Raw genomic sequence first — 22,991 nt, 5'->3', positions numbered from 1 at the left:
AAAATCCTTCGAATTGGAAATCGGATCCCAGTTGTGGCACGTATACACGCCTCTCTCTTTCCCCGTTCACGATTCTTTTTCGTTCGCAGATCGTTGCCAATTCCAGGAAGATATAAAAACGATGCCGATCGTTGTTCTTTTCCGTTGAAACGCGCGGCGGGAAAGTGAAATAGATATTGCGCGAGGGGGAGAGTTTCCATGGGATGTCGTTTCATTATGCACACGACTGATTTGCCGTGAATTCAAGGCTGCACTTTCAGCCATTCCCGCTATATACCCGCTTAGAGACTTGTACGCTGTATCTCGTACGATTCATTCTGCGGTGAAATCGGCGCGGTTCGCCGCCGCCGGTTCGCTTTTCATTCCGATCTCGCGTTGAAAGTATGGACACAGAGAGGAGGGTTTCAGGAGGCAAGGAGGAGGAGGAGGAACGCACGTGAAGCGTCGTGCAAACATCACCGTGGTGGGGAGGGGAGGGAAAAAATGGGATTTTTATCCGGGGATTTTAAAGTGAAAACGATGAACTCCAGCCAAGACTACTACGCCCCCGCGCTAATTAACATTATTTCCTCTTCGCGAATCGAGCCCTTCTTCTTCTTCTTCTTCTTTTTTTTTATCGCCAAAAGAACGGATTAAAATATGTAACGTCCCTTTTGCGGATTGTTAAACCAACTTTTCGAAAAGAGCGAGCTATAATGCTGCGAGATTCTAATCTTTTCTCTATCTCTCTTTTTTCTTCTTCCTTTCCCCCCTTTATTCCCCTTCTTTCTTTCTTTCTTCCTTTTTTTTTGTTTTCTCTCTTTTTAAATAAATTGGAGAGCCGACGTTTACACGTAGAATATTTCATTCGAGTGTCCTCCAAGTTCCGCCCGTTTTTATCCTCCCCGAGGAACAAAGTTCCGTGCCGGTCGCGATAACAGATTATTCGTTTCTGAAGGCTCGGTTCTGAAATTTCTGCTGCGTGGAAAACGGAGCGCGAATTTCGTCGAAGGTTCGCATTCCTTTCGATAATCGCGCCGCATCTCACGGTTCGATGCCCGCCCCGTCATCTCCCTATTTTACTCCGTTTCCGACCGTGAAATTGTAAGAAAAAGAAACCATGGTATATCGTCGCTTCGACGATCATCGCATCGGCTCAAATATATCGGCGTGTATAATAAAGGCCTGTTATCAAATTGGTCGATATAAATAACGATTAATTAGACGATAGAGGTGGCAGTTTTCTGGTAGCGCGTCGTTTAAGGACGCGATAATTCACGGGCCGAGCCTCGCGCGTCACTTCCTTCCATCGCGAATCTACCTTACGTTTAATACGTCTCACGAAGGGAATGTAATAATTACCAGGGCGGCTCTTGTTACCGCACAAGTCTCGCGTTACCGCTGAGCAAGCGACCACGATGAGATAGCGCTCCTCCACCTTCAACGTTGCTCTCTCTCTCTCTCTCTCTCTCTCTCTCTCATCACTCACGTTGCCTGCCAGCCTTTTCTTGCCGGTCGAACTAACCAGAGGGATATATACCCAGAGCCCATCGCTTTACCACGGTGGCTAGTTTAGTCACTTAGCGAACAGTTCCCCCGGTCAGATCGATCCCCGAGATTGTTGCCCCCGTCGATGTCGCCCTTTCACCCGTATCCCACGCGCGTGTTATCGCTCTCGCAGAATATCGCGCCAATGGGATTAATCTGGAGATCGAGGAAGTAGCGATCCTTCTGGACACGTGGAAGTTTAGTGGAACTTTAGTTTCGTTTTCGCCTCTCGGTAGTCGATCAACCAACGACCGACTTTCGTTCACCATTTTTCTTTTTTTCTTTTTTCTTTTTTTTTTTTTCTTTTTTTTTTTTCCCCTCCTCGCGCGCGGTTAAAATGAAAACCGGGAATTGGAGGCAGCGCGCGATATATACACGTCGCCGTGTAATCGAATATTGTGGCCGAACAATTTTTAGCACACGGCCGTGGTTCAAATTTAATTCGAGATTACACGGGAATCGCGAATCTCGGGGATCGAATAATAGAAATCTTTAATCGTGAATCGTTTCGCGTAATCGGAGTATCGCCTCGTTGGATTGATATTTTTGTCGCGTCATTTCACGGAAGGAATATCTCCTCTGTTATCGAGTTCTCGAAGAAGAGGGACGCCAGCTTATCTTACCGTATCATCTTACTGAATTTTTCTAATTAGCTCGAGCAATTCGATATATATATATATACGCGCATGCGTCACACGCGTCACACGTGCGAATCGAGGAAACGATCATCTTGCTTGCTCGAAACGTTTCGTTAATAACAAGCCGCGTTTAATTTCCTAACGAGTTCCTTCGACCTCGAGGAACAGACTTCTGGCCGATGGTTCGCGGGACTCGATTATTCTTATCGCGACGAATTTCCGCTCCTAGCTTTTTTCACTCCGGAAACCGCCTCTTCCGCTCTCTCTCTCTCTCTCTCTCTCTCTTTCTTTCTCTTCTTCTCTCTTTTACTTCTCCAACTGTGTTTGGAAGAAAACGACGCGTGGACGTGTCGTGGTTAATACGTTGCACGATGGCGCGATTAATAATCGTTACAGGTCGCTCGAGAGAGGTGCCGTTTTATCGATCCCTCGACGAATTGAATACAAAACGGGGTCTCTCTCGTTCCCCGTCCTTCTCTCATTTTACACGGAGCCATAATTCCAACCATAATTCCGAGGGCACATTTACACAGACAAATCCCTTTTCTTCGATCGAATCGATCGCGAAAAGAATCTCGTTTGTCCCCTGCAATGGAATTCAAGGTTCCTCCATCCGTTCATCCACCGTTTCGTGGATGGCGGCGGCGCGAATCGGCTTCGTGAAATTCGATCGTTTTCCTCTCGAGGCCTCGACGCCACGCGTCGACGAGCTCTCTCGTGCGCCGTTCAAAGGAAGAGGAGTTCGCACGATGATAGGTATTACGCGAACCCGGTTTCGTTTATTACATCGAACGAGGGAGGGGAATTTATTACTCGACGATTCTCGCCTCGTCTCGCCACGTTCACGCGATACCCTCCTCCTCCACCACCTTTGTGCTTCGTTCACGGATCGCGTATTTTCGCGTGTTTCATTTAGCCAGTCGCATTGTTGCCGGTACGCGACGCTTTTCATAGTCCATCAACCGCCACCAACCGCCTTCGATCTTTTATTCCGCTTCGTTTCGATACCACCGCGGATTTCTTTCCTATCGAGCTATTAACGGCCGACAGAAGAATTCCATTTGAAACTTGTCCGATGGAAGTTTAACCGAGGTTTGTCCCGATGGTGGGGGAGAAGTGGAGGGGAGGGAGTGGGAGGGAGAGAGGAGGAGGAGAAAGCCGGGCGGAGAAAGGGAGACGGATAGACGGGATAGTTTGCCTTGAGACCGAGGTAATAAGCCGGAAGGTTCTTTCGTAAAAGGAAACAAAATTAAATTCTCTATCTCGCGGATGGTATATTGACTCGAACACGCCGCGAATATTGATGAGATTTTTTATTTTTTTTTTTTTTTTTTATAGAAGAACCACCGCCTTTTGCTTACGCAATCTTTCGAGAATCGAGGATTGGTAAATAAATACGACGAATTGCTGCAGCGCCTACGTTTCTTTCGTAGAGAGAGTTTGTCTCTACTATTACTGATCGCCCGGTCCGACCGGTTCACAATTCCTTCGTTTATTTTTATTTTCACGATTCCCCGCCGTTATTGAAAATAATTCCCGTTGCGTATTTCGTCGCATAGATAAATGCCGAGAGAAGAAGAAAAAGAAGGAGGGAGGGAAGGAGAGAAAGAGAGAGAGAGAGAGAGAGCAGGTCTCTGAACGAGGCGAAAAGAGTCAACTTAACGGTCAAGCAACGTTTACGATCGCGGAAGTACCGTTGTTTCGCAGCGGAGCTCGAAGTTGGAACGATATTCCTGCAATTTCCTCGCCGCTTCCTTCGCTCCCTTGATTTCTATTTACACTGATTACAGCCGCGAACCTTGCTATCAGCCTCCATTTTCTTTTTTTTACGCCTTAGATACGCTCGATCTCTCTAACTGTAAAAAAAAAAAAAAAAAAAAAAAAAAAATGAACGGAAACGGAGACCCTATCGAATACGTCCAAGGGATCAACCAAAGGGGTTCTCTTTTCGCGAGAAGAGGAAAAAAAAAAGATACGGGTGAAAGAAGGAATAGGCGAATTCGTGGCGCGCATGAACAGGCCGTGATGAAATCTCTAACAGCTACTGTTCCGTCCTCTCCAAAGTTTCCGTCTCTCACCCGAAGGAAGTTACAAACTGGCGGTAATTTCCAAGGGAGAAGCCAGATTCGAGCGCGTGTCTCGGATTGGCGACAGGTCTTCTAAGGTGAACGCGTAAACTTATCTAAACGTATGTAAACGTCACGTGGAGCCACCATTTCCATCGATCGATAATCCACCTCCTCGTACGATATACGCACAAATACACGTTCGCGTCATCGATACCTCCTCTCACCTTCGCCCGTTTATCTCTCTTTCTTTCTCCCGTGGATCACGATTACCAGCGGGCAAACGCGAGGCACGTATAGTCGAGGAGGAGACGTTGTATACGTTTGAAAAACAATGGTCGGTGTGCAAACCAGACGATCCTAAGACCGGTGTCTAGGCAGGCCCGCTTTGTGTGCACGTACACGCGATACGACGTGCACGCGCTTTCATACCGCGCGTATCAACGTGTGTGCGGTGGTAACCGGTATGCGCGCCACCCTGTGTATATATGAAGAAGTGCAATCAGGGCTTACAAAGGTTGTAGCATTTCATAAAGGTCACATCCACAACCCCTCTCTCCCTAGGGGGTATTAAAATCAACCCCCATACTTGCAGCTCGACGAGGACCTGTTTCTCCGCTCTCTCTCTTTATTCCTTCCTTCTCTCTCTCTCTATATATATATATATACTCTTTCCACTCGGTATCGGCGCCGATATCTTCGCGTATTAACGGTTCTTCCATGTGTTTATCGTCGTTTATTTATTTTTTTTTTCTTTTTTCCTCGACAGTACTCGACAGTTCTACGCCTACCTTCTCCCTCCCTACTCTTACGATTACAAATTCATCGATTCCCGCTCATCCGTGTTAACGAGCACGACCATCCCCTCCAGCCTCGTCGATTGCGGATCGCGAGATCGGATAGGTGACAAATCTTGGGAACGAGACAGCAGGGAAAAATCGAGCGAAAAAAAGCATATCTTCGATAACGCTTCCGCACGTAAGAAACCGCGCCTCGTGGAACGGACAAATATTGATATGGTCGATGTTTGAACGGTTCTTGAGAATTAGATATATATCCCCTCCCCCCCCCCCTTTCGATTCGTTCGACCATTTAGTCATTTTATCGGGTCATCGATGGACATTATCTGATCGAAATCTTCGATATCGACTCGCCCGCTGCTGGAAAACTCTCGGCTCGTTGCGCGCATTCGCGTGGGCGTGGATGACGCGTGTACCCGCGCTTACGTGAAAATAGAGAGAGAAGGCGTCGAGCAAAAGTGGCCGAGCGCAATTCGCGACGAAAAGGCGAAGACAAATATTCCGTGCGATGGACGATAACGGTGTAATAAAATCGGCGGCGCCACCGAGGGAAGACCTTCCTCGCTCGTCTAACACGACGCCCACGCCGATTTCTCTTCCCTCTTAATAAAACTAATTGGCTCACCTCGCTCTTTCCTCCGCCCGGTTTCCTTCGCCAAACGTCTCGATGGACTCGTTCCGGAGCCCACGGAACGAATTTGCCCGAAACGAGTTTGCGCAGGAAATCGCGGAGAAGGGGTTGTTGTTTGTTCCTCGCCTCGAACGAGACCAATTGACGAGTTGGTTCGTTTCGACACCATCTGGAATCTAACCGATCGATCATGTGCATCATTTTGTACGTTTTCGATCTTGTAAATCTATTTTCTTCGTTGATCGATGCTCCGCGATTTGTAACCGAAGGATCGAATGGACGAGAATTAGAAATTCTAGGATATTGGAACACACTTTTCGTTTCGAGATTTCCGAAATTTTGTGAATGTAATCGATAAGCTGTTTTATATATATATATATTGAAAAGAGGATTGGGAATGGAAGAAAAATATTTCTGAATGATAGAGGCAAACAATTGGAATATATCTCTCGGGTAGAAATTATTCTCGCGTTGATGGCCAAGTATTCGGCACGGTTTCCACCAACGACACGCTTTCTTGTACGCTTCCACGCTGGACTTCCTCTAATTTCTTTCGCAGTTTTTCCATTCTTCGAACGTCATTCACGTTCCAGCGACAAAATCGGTCTTCAACTTTCGAATTTCTTCGCCAATCGATTTTTCTCCTCGGGAACAATTACACGGCGTTGGTTTCGCCGTGGAATATTTCCCACCGACACGCTTTCACGACACGATCCTTTCATGGATCCTTTTATTTGTTCAAACGCGGTGATATTTCCATCGATCTCGGAAATCTTGGGCCGAGATTTCGAGGGGGCGCGCTTTCGATTTCTTTCATCGTTACCATTTGAATTTTACTCTCGTCGCAAAACCTACGCTCTCGTGTCTCTTTATCTCTCTCTCTCTCTCTCTCTCTTTCGAAGAAATAATTCGTCAGCCACGAGCCAATTTGCCATCCCTAATTTCACCTCATTGACCGTACTACTTTTCTCGCGACACGTGAATCTCGGATTCGAATGGGAGAGAAGACGAAGGGTTGTTGGTTGAGAGTAGGAAAAAAAAAAAAAAAAAAAAGAAGGGATCCTTTCCTCGTGGATCTTTTTTTCGCCCCCTCTCTTTCTTTCTTCCTTTTTCATTTTTATGAATATGATGGAGTCGCGTGTCAGAGGTCGACCCGTGTTTTTTACATGACGCATAACGGGGTACGCCACTATGGGTGAAGAAAGAAAAAAAAGAGGGAGGGGGGGGGGAGAAAAAAAAATGCCAAGAGGAAGGCGGGGCTGGTTAACGGCCCATTAGACTATGGCAGGATAACCTGGCCGCACCCTTAAAGGCCATCCAATAATAAAATCCGCGTCATTTGGCTAAAAGCTACCGCGAAGGGGTATCTGGTATCAAGGTGTGGCTTTAACCCTTATCACGCGAGTTCTCCTTCATCGAGTTTGCCTTCGTCCCTCCCTCTCTCTTCCTCCCCCTCATTTCCTTTCGGTATCCACCTTCTCTCTTTCCCTTCCCCTCCTTTTTTTTTTCCTTTTTCTTTGTTTTCAACTTTTTTTCCCCTCCCCCTTCCTCCGTGAGGATTGCCCGTCACCGATAAGAGAAACGCGTGTCCCGACGAGAGAGAGAGAGAGAGGTTTATTTTAATATCGAATTTTGCAAACTGGGGTAGGTAAGCGTTTACAACAACGGGAGAGGCGCGGTGTGCGTGGCGGGACGAACCACGAACGAACCACGAATAGAGACGGTTACAATAGCCATTGTCTTCCGAGGGTCCGATGCGGTGTATGGACTAGCTCGATAATTGTGAACCCGTTCCACGTTCGTTTTTTTCGTAGCGAGTCACGAGTCCCACGAAACTTGCGCCTATCGTGAATGAGACCGCCTTTTTAACCGTTCAGATTCGCCAAGGTTTCAGGTAACGGTATACAACGATGGTAGAGGGACGTGTGACGCGTCTGCACTGTAAGATGTAAAAGTAAGCCGATTCCTCTTCGTCTTCCTCGAGCTCCAGCTACAATATATTAAGTTTCGACGTGTCCAACCTGTTTCGAATATACGAACGTTCGACGATATTCATTTATTTTTTTATTTATTTATTTTTTTTTTTTTCAAAGGTATCGCGGCCTAGGATAGTCGGATTATATTATCATACTCTTCTTCCCGAATGATGACGTTAACGAAACACGCGACGCGAACGAAAGGAACGATTCATTTCGGTGGCTGGTTGGTGAACGGTACAAAGTCAGGAGGGTATCGTGCGTGGAGCGAGGAGGTTGGGTCAATTCGATCGATTCCCGGTGTCTGGGGAACCGGTTTCTGCCGATGGAACATTAACACCAGCGGTTCTCCGCAACCGGCACACAAACACCGGCTCGTGTGTATACACAGTTCGGGCCCCGATCGCGTGATTTATACCGGGAAAAGGAACGGACCCCTTGCTCGCGAGTTGGCTTAGAAAGTTGGTAAGCGGGGACCGCGTTATCTGGAACGAACGGTAGCATCCGTTGTGAAACAACAGCCTTTACAACACTCCTCAACCACCGTTTTGTCCACCAATTTCGCGATGGATCAAAGTATTTAAAAAAAAACTTTTCCCTGCACGCTCCTCTCAGAACAAACTTGTTGTACGAACGATTCTTTTTCTCCAATCGGCAAATTGAAAATTTGTTTTCGAACCAAGGATCGTTCTCTCTCTGTTTGAATCGAGGCGTATTCGCGGCCGAACAACGTTTTCTCCCCGATTAATTAGTCATTCCACCGTGCTTTAATCGTACAACGTCTGCACGCGATTTCACGTCGCGGAACGAACGCGTTACGGTCAATGAGAAACCGGACTGGAATACTGGCCAAGTTCATGACTCGGTCAAATCTGCGAGCGAAATACCGGCAACTATGCGAATTCCGGCCTTGGTACACCGCTCGGAATACCGTACGCCGTTGAAAGCGGCGGTAATTCCAGGAAACGATCGACGTCTCTGGAAATCGTCCCTGCAATCGGACACCTCGACCCTTGACCTCTTTCCATCCAAAATGAGAATTCATCCTGGATCGCTATCTTTGCTTGCCGTCTTCGTCGTCGTTGTTCCTGTCTTTTCTCTTCTTTCGGTCGATAGACGCGGAAGAAGAACGCCTCAAGGAACGAATAATCCATTCTGCTGCATTCAGTCGGCCTCTGTTCATATCGTTTTTAATTGTTGCGTCCCCGATTATTCGTGATAGCTATCGAACCGAGCGTTCTCGAATCGAGCTCGGCCTCTCTGTAAAAGTAAACCGGAATTCAGTTGTTCGAACGAATATAATATTCATTTCTCGTTTGTTGCAAAAGAATTGTCGTTGTCCGACGATAAAATAGATCGTGGCTCTCTCTTTCTCTCCGCTCTGCAACTCTCTGGAACGATCGATTCGAGAGGAAATTCGTGATAAAAGGCCGTTCGGCTCAATTAATCTCGCCGTTGTCGAGAAACGCTAAATTCGCCAGACTTTTCTGTAATTAATTGTAGGGCGCGATACAATTGTGCAATCGTGGAACAGGTTTTATATATATAACACACACACATTTATACGTCGATGATGCATTTAAATCGATCGAGAATCGTCTCGAGAATCACAACACCGTATACGTAGGCAGAGTTGGGAAGAGGACACCCTGTATATTCCATACACGCAGTCAGGTGAGTTAACGGTGCTCCGAAGCGGTTAAGTAACGGGCTTCTCCGCTATTTGTCGTCGTACTTTTATTTCACGCAAACAGCCCAGGTTTCACGGATTCTCGTCGTCTCCTCGTCAGTTTTCGATTCATCGATACCACGCGTCCCGCTTTTCACGCCGCATTTCCCATCGAGTCTCGAGCCGTGGCTTTTTTTTTTTCTTTTTTCTTGTTCTCTCTCATCGTTTCTCTCATCCCTTTGCGTCGATCGACGCGAAATCGTGAAAATCTATCTATCGATTCGCCTCGATCGAACAAGAAATTTCGATTTCTTTTTTTTTTTCTCTCTCGAACGCGAGAATTCTTTCCTCGTGTGCACGGTTTTGTTCCACGAGTGGCGAACGTTGCGCAGGTTCGCCTCGAGCCGAGCGAAATATCAGCGAGGGCTCGTAAAACGGTCGTTCAAGGTTGATATTCAGATTGGCGGCAATCAAAGCAAGTTAATGGCGTTGCTCGCCGCGAAATGTTAATAAATTTCAGCGAAACTCGTCTTCGGCAAAGCGGTTCGAATACGTCTGGGTCTGCGCAACGCCGCGCCTCTCTATCTCCCAAACGGAATAGCGACTTTATACCCGTTTGCTTCGGAATCAATAATACAGGAGCTCGCCTAGGAGATATGGTAATGTGCAGGCCGAAATCTAGATTCGGTTCAATTCAACCTGGCGGAAAGTTTTACCGTCTAGTTTCCACCGTTCGTTACCACTCGCCGCGCAACACGATGCACGAACATTTCTCTCTCTCTCTCTCTGACGCAACACGTTCGTTTTTCGAAACGAAAAGTTTGGAAACAGGTCCTCCTCCCTGTTCCTCCCTTCCAAACTGGTTTCCGAGCTTTTCCAAGAAAACGTGGGAAATCTAAGAAAAAAAAAAAAAAAAGAAAGAAATTTAGATTAGATGTACGTGCGGGGAGACAAAGTTATTTTTTTCTTCCACGAGCGGAGAAAAAGAAGGGAACGCACGAGCGTCACCCACCTATCGAGGCTTAGAATACGTAATTATCGAGGTACGCGTGACATTACAAGGCCAACGAAGCGTAGCCCGTCTATCGATACTTAGTTGCAACCCATTTTCAAGTTAGCTCCCTGACGTCAGCATCGATCGTGCATCGAAAAGCACGTTTCGGTTGGGACAGATCTTGCGATCTTGGAAGATTCCCCGTCCCGATTGTGCAATCTTGTTTTTTCTTTCTTCTCCCCCCCTCTCTCTCCCCGATGAAATTCATAGATTAGGTAACTCTTTCGCTCCCTCCCCCCCTCTTCTCCACTCTGTTATCCAGACTTGTGTAACGGTATAATGGCCGATTTGAAACGATATGGAATCATCTTTAAATGGTATGACGCGAGTGGGCGAACTATTATTATATTCGCGGTGCATGTATAATATAAAGTGATCGGTGCCGGTATTGTCGGTATGAATATTGACCTTTCGATGTAAGATAGGCGATCTCGATATCGACACGACACCTCAGAGTCGATAATAAGCGGGTGGAAAAAGGAGGAGGAGAGTCCTCCGATCGGTAAACCGGGCTGGCAGTGTCAGCGAAAACTAAAATGAAAACTAAAAAAAAAAAAAAAAAAAAAAACGCGTTATCGAAATTGTGGCAACACCGATATCCCCGCTGTTATCAAAGTTTCTCGCGCGATTGTGACAATGCGAAACGATAAAACGTCGGGGCTGGTGGTGGCGGTGGCGGCGGCGGCGGCGGATGCATGCTCCGATTCGAGAGACCCGTTTCATGCCCGTATTACATCGATCTTTTTCCATGCAGCCCGAGTTTTACGCGTGTAGAACACGAAGGGAAACAGCACACGCCATGTATTAACGACAAAAGTTATCGCGTCGCGCGTCCAAACGATTTCTCTTCCTCTCTTGGAAGGGTCGGCCGGTAGTAACGCGTTCCGCCACGTCGAAAGTGCAATCACGCGCCGGTGATTGTTGTTCGACTATGAAAACAAGAAAAGGGGAGAAATAAAAAGAAAGACAATGAACGATGTCTTTTCCGTTTTATTTTATCTGCCGCGACACAATACAACACCGGGGCCGTAAACTTGGTCGAGCTTTTTTACCGGACTGCTTTCCACAGACAGACAGACAGACAGACAGACAGAGAGAGAGAGAGAGAGAGAGAGCAGCGCGTCACGAAGCATCACGGCGGTGGAAAAATTTGGATGGCGCGATCCCCGAAACGGATCGATCGATCGTTTTCGAGCCCGGCTCGCGCGAAAGAAAGGCGCGTTTCGTGCGGTAAATGTTAAAGTTACCCATTCGAGGCACGCCGTTTTGAAAGTCAAACGAGCACGCTCGAAAGTTCGTTGAACCTCCTCGTCCCGGGCTAAACCCGTTTTCACGACCGAGTTGCGGAGGGATTTAGTAACGAATATCTCCTCGCTCTCTTAATGGTTCTTATATCACTGATTACGCCCCGTTGCGGGCCCGCTTTTGCCGTCGGTAATCGAACCATCGGGCTTCTCGCCAATTCTTCTCGCGCTCCGCTCCTTCTCTTCCCAAATCTCCTCCTCCTTTTAACGCTCTCTTATCTCCTCCTGCGATTTGATAACCTCACGTATCCGCTTCCTCCCCATTTCTTAACAGGCAATTTGGCGCTGTTTGAATTTCCCCAAAGCTCTCGTCAGACCGAATTTCTCGATCTACGAATCGTAGTCGAGTTTTCGAGCGCGCCACGCTCCTCGCACGCGTGGACATTCGATTAGCAGCGAATACGAGAGAGTGGAAAGATGGTGGGCTTGGAAACGGGGATATTGGTGGTGGAAAACTCAGCCATTAAGGACCGGGATAATGCCCGGAAGGAGGGTTTTCGAAAAATCTGGCAACGATTGTCACGGTCGACTCGTGCCAGATTCCTCTCTTCAGCGTGTGGATACTCGAGCGTGTAGAGAGGGAGAGAGAGAGAGAGAGAGAGAGGAGGAGGAATCAATAGGCCGGTATTGTAGCGCGGATTTGTAAGCCGCCGGCGGAAACCTTACGTATTCAACAGTGAGTCACACTTCCAGGAACGTATCCCGGCCCTCTTCTCTCACCTACAACAATGTTCTCGGCCATTGTTTCCCAACCCTTGCCCAAAATCAAACGGGATCCCCCCGCGTTCTCTGTGTGTCGAGCTTCAACCCCATTTTTTTTTCCCCCTCCCCCGTTCAACCCCTTTTCAAACGCAATCACCGTGATTTCCATTTAGGCGTTCGTTTTCACCTCTTCCCGGGTTCGAGGGCACTAATGACTTCCGCGGCTAATGGCCCCCGCCGCTGAACTTTCCATTCAAAATTGTGCCGCGCGAATCGAGTAGCCTCTCGACAACCGTTCTTTTCCGCGCTTCTCCTCTCGGTCGTGCGTCACACACACCAATTCTGGCCCTGCCCTGCGTCTCGTTCGACCGAACGACACCACTTTCTCTCCTAATCTCTGTCGCACTTGTGAACACTTGTTGGAAAATGAAAACTCGCGGTTGTCGAGCGAATCGAAGCTTAATCGGCGGTGGATAAGATCGAAAGATGGAACAGGGGCCGCGGTTTCGAGTACCCATTGTGATCTGCCTCGTATCATCGCGTGGATCAGGTCGTCGATGATATATATATATATATATATAGAGTGTTATTAAACAATCGATATACGTATACTTGATCATAATATTATTATTATTCGAAGATGGAGAATTAGGACGAATTCTTCTTCTTCGAATTAGGGATTACAATTGGCGGACAGTTGCCGAGGCAAAAGACAAACAAGAGCCAGTCAATTCTCCGCTCTGATGCTCCAAATGTATACACCGTGGACGGTAAGGAAGTAGGTCAAAGTTGATCGAAACTGGGTCTCTCTCGTCGAGTTTTTCAAATTTTTCTCGTTCCGGAAAATTTTCTGCGCCGCGTTGTTGTTATATCCTATCGATCGCAATACGCCGATAACAATATTTAACGACGCTTTATATTCGATATATATATATATATATATATATATATATATATATATATACACACATATATTTAAATACGATCAAAGAAATCGCGATAGAGTGATGTTGAAAAATCACTTTTCTCGGTCTGTGTTTTTACGATCCCCCCCCTCCCCTCCCCCCCTCCCCTCACGTAAGACTCGCGACGACTAAAAGATTATTATTACTTTTTCGAAACTTCATCGAATCATTGAAGGAAGGAAGGAAGGAAGGAAGGAAGGAACGATCTACTACAACCTGTGGATCGGAGGAGAAGGAGGGGAGGGAGGGGGAGGGGTGTCCAAGGTTCGCGTACGAAACAATCAACGTGACCGTGGCCTTGGCTGTGAAGCTCGAGCTCTCGCTTCCGGGGAAGAGGTTAATACCCGAAACGCATCGCTGACTCGGAGGGCTAGAGCGTGTCGCGAATGGTTCAAGTTTCTACGCTCTCGCGGAGCAACAGCCTGCACGGAAGAACAATGCCTATTTATTTAGACACAGATCGTTGTGTTCGTTAAGGGATGCCGGCGGGGGGGGGGGGATAATTTTTATGGTCAAAGTTAATGATGGCACGAAAGAAGAAAAAAGAATGGTCGTAGGAGGTGGTCGTCGTCCTCCCCATCCGACCCCCCTCCCATCCTCTCTCTCCCCCCCCCTCCCCCCTCTTATTGCCGTAACGAGCAAAGCTAAGTATAATTACTCGAGAAAAGATAATACCCGATGCATTCTTCTCTCCGGTTAAGTGAAAAACGTTGACGCGAAACAAACAGCCACGCTCTCTCCGTAATTCGTTTTGCAATCGTTGCAATTAGCGTTGACGTAACGCGTTTTAACGCGTTCCCCTCGAAACCTTCCTTCGTTGGAATTCGTTCTCGTTCGATCTCCCTCCCCCTCCCTCCCTCCCCTCTCTTTCCGGGCTTCCCGGATTTTTCCACGTAAGAAACTTGTACGGTGCTCGGTCGGCGGTGAAAGCCGCCGCCGCCTGGTCGTGGTCGTCGGTGAGCAGGAAGATTTTTCGAGGCCGATAAAAGGATGGGAACTGGACTAGACGCGATTCTCTCTGGTCCAACGAGCCACGTCCCACCGCCACGGTCAAAACGCCGCCGTTTGTCGGTCAATTAGAGCCGGAGCGAGTACACCGGCGAAACATAGAGGCGAACGCTATGGCCGGTGAACGTCCGCAGGGGGTCGTCGACCCAAGCCAACTAGGCTTTGGTCGTCCGCGGCTTTAACGTTGCTTTTACACACCACCTAACTGTGGCTATCCGTGAACGATCCCTCCCTCTCCTCTCCTCTCCCATCGTTCGACCTTGATCCGAAACTTTAAACCCCGCCTCGATTCCCTCGACCCGGGAACAGGAACGCGCGTCGAGCACCCGAAGAGAGAAAACGATTACGTTACCATCGTGGGGAATTCGCGCGACCGATTCGAATTCGATCTCTCCTTTCCACGCTCCTCCTCTCTCTAATAATCCCCGTCCGAACAACGATTGGAGTTTTGCCCACGAGTCTCCTCTCGCGCTCGCCGCCGGCCATTGTCGAATAAATTAAGACGATGGGGACGGGGAGGCGACATGACGCAATGCTTTTCGCACGCCCGCCACGTATGCACCGCCAAAATATTACCAATCGTCCGTCTATCCATCAATTTTCTATATCCCATCTCCCTCTTTTTTAACGCCTCTCGTTAACGCACGATCTTGCTTGCTTGCTGGATCGTGGCAACCGAGCGATAAAAGTAATGAACACGCGTAAGGAAACGCGTAAAAAATTATTATCGCGCGAATCTGTGCTATGCCTATAATGTACTGCTCCATAAACGAGCAGTGGACCTCGATGGAATCTTTCCTGTGGGGATTTCGTGTGTGAAAATTTTATACCCGCGAGAAATTGATAATAGAGGGGACGGGAGGGGCGTCGAATGAAACGATACCGCTCGATTCGACGAGTAAGTAAGATCTCGAATCACTTTTGTTACAGCAATTGTTCCGAAGTCAGCCGCAAGGAGCCACCCCGCAACAGTTACAGCTGCTGCAGCAACAGCAACAGCAGCAGCAGCAGCAATACTTGGCCGCCTCCCAGGCGCAGCAACAACAGCAACAGCAGCAACAGCAAAACTTTCCCACGGCACCGTACACCGTGATCAGTGGACAAGAACCGTATGTCGGGGCGTTGATAGCCGGGGCACCACCTCCGGTCGTGCCACAGTATTATGGAGTCGCGCCATGGGTTTACCCGGCCGGATTGTTGCCTCAGGCACCTCCACAAGCTGCCGCTCCACCGCCACCTAGGAGACCGCTTACACCATCCTCGGCCGCAGCCGCGGCAGCTGTCGCTCAAGACACTGCAAATAATTTGGCCCAGAGTGTAAGCGAGTTAATTAGCCTGCTTGTGTCCATCCCCGATGCGCTTAGAAATAAATCGCGTATTGTCGCGGCCGCGGTATTTATTTATTATCCAGGTTTATTGCCGATCCACATCGTGCAATGTTTCCGGGCGCGCGTTACGTAGCGTACAATACGTTCGAACAACACACGTTTCTCGATTAAGATCGGCCGTGGAGATTAAATATAAACTTGGAGCACCGATTCGAGCCGGCCTTATTAACATTCCAAAAGTTTTCTCTATCTACGCGCGCGTGTAGATAGATAGATAGAAGGTAGAGTGGCGGCGCGGAGAAGATGTTTTATTCTTGGAATAAGAAATTCCTCCTTCGTTCCTCCTCTCCGATGAATCGAGTCGTGGTGATAACTCTCTCTCTCTCTCTCTGTTGACATTTTCGCGGACAGGTTCAAGGCCAGTATCAGGTAATACCGGCGTATTACGATCAAAATGGATCCATCGTGATGGGCGGGGTGCGGGGGTTAAGCTCAGCCGCGACCCCCATGAGATTAGTCAGTCCGGCGCCTGTTTTGGTAAACAGAGCCCCGTCACAACCACCACCCGGACCACCGGCTCCACCACCACCGAGCCTATATTCTCAACCGACTCCCACGTCCCACAGTAACGCGACACCCGGAGAATGTTTGGGTAAGAAACAGTTACACGGTTGAGATTACAAATTGAGATTGTAATTATACGAGCCGGACAGTTCTCATCAGCATTTGTAGATAATATCTGTGTTATCTTTTTTTTTTTTTTCCTTCGACTTATTGGTTTTTTTTCCCTACGTGATATACATATATATATATATATGTATGTATGTATGTATAAATTTATATAAATATAATGTATAGTCTGTTATATATATATATATATATATGCATGACATAATATAATTAAGCATCGATGAATTTTTGAAAAACGATTATACATATATAGCTCTATATATATATATATACACATTACATATATACATACACACATATTTTTACACACATGTCTATACATATATATTTATATATTATAAGGTCGAATAACTTTTCTGTTGTCTGTATATATATATATACGTCTGTATACACGTCACGTTATTTATATTAACCTCGTGACTAAAAAAAGAGAGAGAAAAAAAAAATGTTAGTACGAATTCGTTGTCGATATCGGAAGCGTGCGTGTGTATGTGTTGTGGACAGTGTACCGCTAGGGTTATAGACGGTATAAGGTCGGTAAGGTACGGCAAATTAATTGATAACTAAGAGCGTGTGTGGGTTGCGGGCTTTTGGTGCAGGTCTGGCGGCGTGCAGTGCAGCAGCAGTGGTTGCACAGGCTCAAGCAGTCGCGGTGCAGCAGGCACAGCAACAAGGATCAGGACTAGCCGCAGGTTTAGCGGCGCTAGGATATGGCGGCTCCCCTCTGGGGGCGTTGGGCTCGCCCGCTCAGCTTCAGAGCACAGGTACACGTTAATAGACAACAGAACAAGAGAATCTTTTGAAACGGCTGTTTCAATTTTCAGGCGTCGCCGGTGTCCTCGATTCTGTCTTTCTCTTTTCTCTCTATCTATCTCTCTTTTGTACATAACGACCGCATCTGTTTGCATGTTTTGCGAAAGCCTATCGTTTGTCTTTTACACACTTGTCACTTTTTTTTTTTTTCTTACAACATGTCATCCTCTTAAGTGATCGTCCTCTCGTGTGTTGAAAAAAATCAGAGTATATCTTCTCGGTATTTTATCTCGGCACGTTACGTTACTCGGCCTCCTCGTTGAATTTCGACGTTTCAAAATCTTGCGTCTCTTGTTTTTTGTTCACAGGTTTAGGCCTTGGCGCTTCTTCAACCGCGCGAAGAGATTCCTTCGATAGAAATACATCTGCTTTCAGTCCTAGTTTAGAATACAGCCGCGCCAAGTGGCCGCAGAGTTACGGAGCCTTAGGTATATATATATATATATATATGGGGGGGATACTACTCCCGTTTTATACACCCTCTATATCTCTCTTTTCACGCACGATTTACGTACGATTTACCTTGCCACTTACCTTATTTATTACAGGCACGGTAACAGCATCGCCAAGCCCGTTGGGATTATCCTTAACACCACCGCCAACTTTGGGAGGATCTTTAGGGGGGCTCGTCGGTGGGGCAAGCCGTGTATCCGCTGCCCCGGGCGCCGAGGCCAAATTCCGGGCTAGCGCAGTTCCAGCTTTAACGGCCAACGGGGTTTTCGGCTCTAGTAGCTCCCTTTTCCCGAATTTGGTCGGCAAACCTGGCCGTGGTGGTACAACCAGTATCGGGGACAAAAATGCCGGTGGACGATCACGTTTGTTGGAAGACTTCAGGAATAATCGGTACGTAATCTTCGAGTTATCTTACTCGAAGGGGAAAGAGGGTGGAAGAGGGAGGAAGGAAGGAGGAGATATGGTATTATCGCCTCGCAGCCAGCTTATGTTACGAGCAATTTCTCATATGCTTCAGATTCCCGAGTCTTCAGCTACGTGATCTGGCCAATCATATAGTTGAATTCAGTCAAGATCAGCACGGTTCCCGTTTTATTCAGCAGAAATTGGAACGTGCCTCGGCTAGCGAAAAGCAGCTTGTGTTTCAAGAAATTCTTACCTCCGCTTATTCATTGATGACCGATGTTTTTGGAAATTATGTCATTCAGAAATTCTTTGAGTTTGGTACACCGGAACAGAAATCCACCCTTGCCCAAAAGGTAAAACGATGCAACGATCGTTTCTTATTCTCCAATCCAAACAAAAATTTATGCTTTAAATGATGATTTCTTTTTTTTTTGCGTGTCAACTGATTTTCATTGATCGAAAAATAATTCTATCTGAACAGTCGGTGGGACAGAGTCGAGAAGAAAATTTTTAGATCTTGTTAATTTTATATTTTACATAATTATCTTGTATTTTAGGTTCGGGGACACGTGCTACCCTTGGCGTTGCAAATGTACGGTTGCAGAGTGATTCAAAAAGCTCTCGAATCGATCGGGCCGGAACAACAACAAGAGATAGTCCGAGAACTGGACGGTCATGTTTTGAAATGCGTTAAAGATCAGAATGGAAATCACGTTGTACAAAAATGTATCGAATGTGTTGAGCCACGAGCATTACAATTCGTAATTGGAGCATTCGCCGGTCAAGTTTATTCTTTGAGTACTCATCCATATGGTTGCAGAGTGATTCAACGTATTCTCGAACATTGTACCCCTGAACAAACTCAGGGAATTCTTCAAGAATTACATGCTGCTACCGATCAACTTATTCAAGATCAATACGGCAATTACGTGATCCAACATGTACTCGGTGAGTGTTGTTTAATTGAATAGAAACAACAGAAAGTACAGAAATGTCAGAAATATATTTCGTTTCCTTCGCAAAAAAAAAAAAAAAAAAATAATTCGATTTTATGTATGTTTTTGCTTTAAAGAACACGGAAAGCCGGAAGATAAAGCACAGTTGATTAGCAGTGTTAGAGGTAAAGTACTTACTCTCTCTCAGCATAAATTTGCGAGTAACGTTGTTGAAAAATGCGTGACTCATGCTACGAGACAAGAGCGTGCTGTACTCATTGAAGAAGTGTGCGGATTTAATGATAAGTAAGTTTTATATTTCATTTAATCTTTATGTTTTTATGTGAGTAAGATAACAAGTACTATTTTCGATCATCATTTTTTCTTTTTTTTTTTACGCGATTCACGCAATTTTATTGCTTTCGGTTCGTATTAACTAATTATTTGTATTATTTGTTGCCTGTTACAAAATAGCGCATTGAACGTCATGATGAAGGATCAGTATGCCAATTATGTGGTTCAAAAAATGATCGATGTAGCAGAACCAGCGCAACGTAAGGTATTGATGCACAAGATCCGCCCACATTTAGGTAGCTTGCGCAAATACACCTATGGCAAGCACATCATTGTCAAACTAGAGAAATTCTTCATGAAAACTGCATCCGCGATGGGAGTGGCAACACCTGCTGGTGCTTCGAGTGGTGGAGGTGATCTTGGTCCTATCGGACCGCCTGCTTCTGCTGCTGGTCCAGTATCTACACCAGCTCAGCAGCCAACGCAGGTTTTATAAACGTACGAATTCGAAAAGTAAAAATTTGAAGATTTTTGTACGTTCAAGAAAAAACACGTACCAACATCTACGTAAATATTTATCGCAACGTATCGCCATTAAAAATTTAATGGACGAGGAAAAAAAAAAAAAAAGGATGCATTTCGATGCACCGTTCATCTCGTTGTCCCTTCTTGCAAGTATAGGGCTGAAAGAAAAAGAAGACGAGCAATTGTATATCCATTTAAGACGAAAAAAAAAAAAAAAAAAAAGAGCTACCGAGACGATTTTTCTTATTTTTGCAAAACCGTAAAAGAAAAAAAGAAAAAATAAAAAGGGAAACTAACAATTTGTACAGAACAACAAGAATGGACAACGCGAAAAAACGGTGCAAGGAGGAAAAAAAAAAAAAAAATTTCAAGGTCAAATGTGTGTCAGGAAAAATCAACTTCTAGAATAACGTTAGAGGTGCAGTGCATTTTTTTTATTAGTAATCCAACGTGCTGCCGAGTAATATATTCATAGCAATTTACAATTGAAATGTCACGAAAGTTAAGCATTGATAACGTTCGAGAACCGAGTTTCTTCGCAACAATTGGATAAAGCTTTGAGCAATTGTATATGAGAAACTGTAGTGCTGAGATGGTTGATTGTCTTTTAAGCGCCTCTCGTTTATCAGTGAGTTTTAGAGCAATTCCAACGGCACGATAGTTCCGATAATTTATAAGAATTTGGGTAAAATTGTTATTTAACCCGTTAATCCGTTTTAAACTCAGCACTTTTGAAGGAGCATAGCTCCGTTCCTCTGGTAAATATTTAAACGCATACGTAAAAAAAAAAACGTAAAACAATGGAAAGTAGGAGGAGAAGTTGGATGAGTCATACGGCTCGATGTGATTAAAGCTCGGTAATAATAACAGCAAAAAAATTCAAAGAAGAAAAAATTGTGTTTAGACAGCTAGGATAGATCTTAGAGCTGCATGCATTTATATCGAGTTGTAACGAAAGTGTGATGGCCGTAAATTTCATGCACGAAACGTTTCGATCGCAAGTGTACCGTACCCATCTTTGCACGCTGAAAGTAGTATTATCTTTTTACGTGCGGTATACGTTCGATCGACGAATCGATATCGGTTCAAGATTCGATAGAGGTTAGGAGCTACTGATATGTTGATTATATCTAGGATAGCGTTCGACATGGGAATGAAGCTGAGTATCCCTGACCTGACCGCTAATCTGCCCCTTGATTGCTTCAAATTGTTCGTGAAAGGAAAAAAAAAGAAAAAAAAAAAAAAAAAAAAGAAAAAAAAAGAAGATGGAAAGAAAAATCGATTTTACTATTCGTTTCTACATTTATAGAAATTTCAAAGATGAATCAATATATTATGTATATGTATGTATTTTTTTTTCTCTCTCTCTCTCTTAGAGACGGAATTTAGCACGAGATGAAAAGAACGAAACAAAAAGACAGAAACAATGAGGAGAGACATCAAGTCGTCAGCACGGTTCTCCTTTGTTCATTTTTACGTTTGTCGCCTTTAAGCGCGAAGCATTTTTTTTTCTACTCTTACATCCTTCTTGTATCCCCTTTCCCCTTGATCCTTATCCCTTTGCTCTCTTCCTCTTTACTCCCACTCTTGAGATCCTCAAATTTTGTAAATTGTGATATAAATAAATAACAAATATGTGTATAGGTATGACGTGACAACCCTATCGTGAGGAACCGTAAATTCAATGAATATTTTATTTTTCACGGGAATTCTCTCCTTTTTAACGGACTTTGTGAATATCGTGTATTATAATAATTACTAATTATATTAAATTTAAATATGATTTACGTTCTAATGCTGCTGACCTTCGATCAATATACGTTGATATTCCCCTTCCTCCTCCAACCGTTTTAAAAATGGTTTCTACCATCTATCGACCTCCCCTCCTCCCCTTCCCCCCTCCCTATTTCCATACACATACAGGCACACACATTCACACATACTTTCCAATTGTAAAATATGAAGATTTTTGACAAAGGAGACGCTCTAGAGGAAAGAAATCGTTTATGTTCAGATTCATCTAAAAAAAAAAAAAAATCCCTCGACCCCTTATAATTTAATCCCTTAAGATCCCTTCTACTTCTCTTATAATAATCGCAGCCATCGCATTGAATCGCGATGATTATTGAACGTAACTGAGACCCATTGTACATTGTATAAATGATAACGCGTTCTTTAAAGGAAGAAAAACGTCAGGAAATTGATGTTCCCAATGCGTGTGTATCTATATCTTTTCGCGCCATTTGTTTTCCTATCCTTTTACACATTTACATATTAGAAAAACATATTGTACACACCAATCATTTTTCGATTGTAATATATATATCACACACGACGGTTGGAAAGAGCACCTCTCAGCTGTTTTCAATAACATCGTACTTGTTCTTTCTTATCGCAGTTTTACACTAAAAGAAAAAAAGAAAAAAAAGGACACACGTAGATATGTTTTTTTCGTATCTTTTTTCCTCTCTGTGATTCTGAAAAAAACCATTCTGATCGTTTTAACGGTTAGCTTCTGTCATCGCTTATTATGCATCACGCATTTTGCGATGCTTTCTCTATGTTCCTAAAGTTTTGTAAACGCGATAAAACTGGTCATTGATCGAGATAATCAGTTTCGTCGTGTCTTTTTCAAAAGGATATCATTTGTAGGATTAAAACAATTTTTCATATACTTTCATATAATTTTAATCCTTTTGGTGGACGTTCACATATTATTTGTGCGTAGAATTTTTATTCGTATAGAACGCATTCTTAAAGGGGTAGAAAAGTCGAAGAAGATAAATTAGAAAGACTCGTAGCTTGTTCTTCTAAGATTTTATTACCGAGAAATTTCAAGAACGGATCAGCATTTCGAATTATAAAACGTTTCATCTAAATCATTTCACGAGTCGTGTGTATATAATTTGTACAAAAGAAAGAAGAAAAAAGAAATTTCTTTTTTCCATTGCAGAAAGAAAATTTCGCTAAGTTTTTAAATTCGACGTTCGTACGCGCGACACATTTCCCATACATATTTGTATACATCCGAAAGAACTTCGTTGCGTGTTGCATTCTCGTAATCGATAGATAATTAAGATCGAGTTGTATCTCAACTGTGTACAATGTATAATATTTTGTTAACTTAGGTGTTAAATGTGTAGAATTCTAAAAAAAAAAAGTGAAAAAAATAGAGGAACAAGGAAAGAAAAGAAAGAAGGGACAACCG

General features: G+C 45.0%; 1 protein-coding gene across 6 annotated transcripts in view; it reads left to right on the top strand.

The window, feature by feature from the left end:
- pum (pumilio) overlaps window positions 1-21,566 on the top strand; it is a 63,177-nt gene extending 41,611 nt beyond the window's left edge. For 5 of the 6 annotated variants that reach the window (XM_031919817.2, XM_086917116.1, XM_086917113.1 and 2 more), the window contains 9 exons: window positions 15,271-15,657; window positions 16,080-16,320; window positions 16,958-17,122; window positions 17,480-17,599; window positions 17,720-18,014; window positions 18,142-18,382; window positions 18,587-18,977; window positions 19,102-19,270; window positions 19,439-21,566. In XM_031919817.2, the coding sequence (XP_031775677.2) occupies window positions 15,271-15,657; window positions 16,080-16,320; window positions 16,958-17,122; window positions 17,480-17,599; window positions 17,720-18,014; window positions 18,142-18,382; window positions 18,587-18,977; window positions 19,102-19,270; window positions 19,439-19,754 (2,325 nt within the window). In that variant the 3' untranslated portion in view covers window positions 19,755-21,566. The remainder of the gene's footprint in view (window positions 1-15,270; window positions 15,658-16,079; window positions 16,321-16,957; window positions 17,123-17,479; window positions 17,600-17,719; window positions 18,015-18,141; window positions 18,383-18,586; window positions 18,978-19,101; window positions 19,271-19,438) is intronic. The other variant, XM_086917112.1, reaches the window with a different exon arrangement.
- The last annotated feature ends 1,425 nt before the right edge of the window (window positions 21,567-22,991 follow it).

Source organism: Apis florea, unplaced genomic scaffold (genome assembly GCF_048593485.1).
Source record: "Apis florea isolate Af1SG1 unplaced genomic scaffold, ASM4859348v1 contig_3813_pilon, whole genome shotgun sequence".
In the NCBI taxonomy this organism is placed as follows: domain Eukaryota; kingdom Metazoa; phylum Arthropoda; class Insecta; order Hymenoptera; family Apidae; genus Apis; species Apis florea.
The sequence above is the reverse complement of the archived record's forward strand: the minus strand, read 5'-3'. Positions and strand labels throughout refer to the sequence as shown.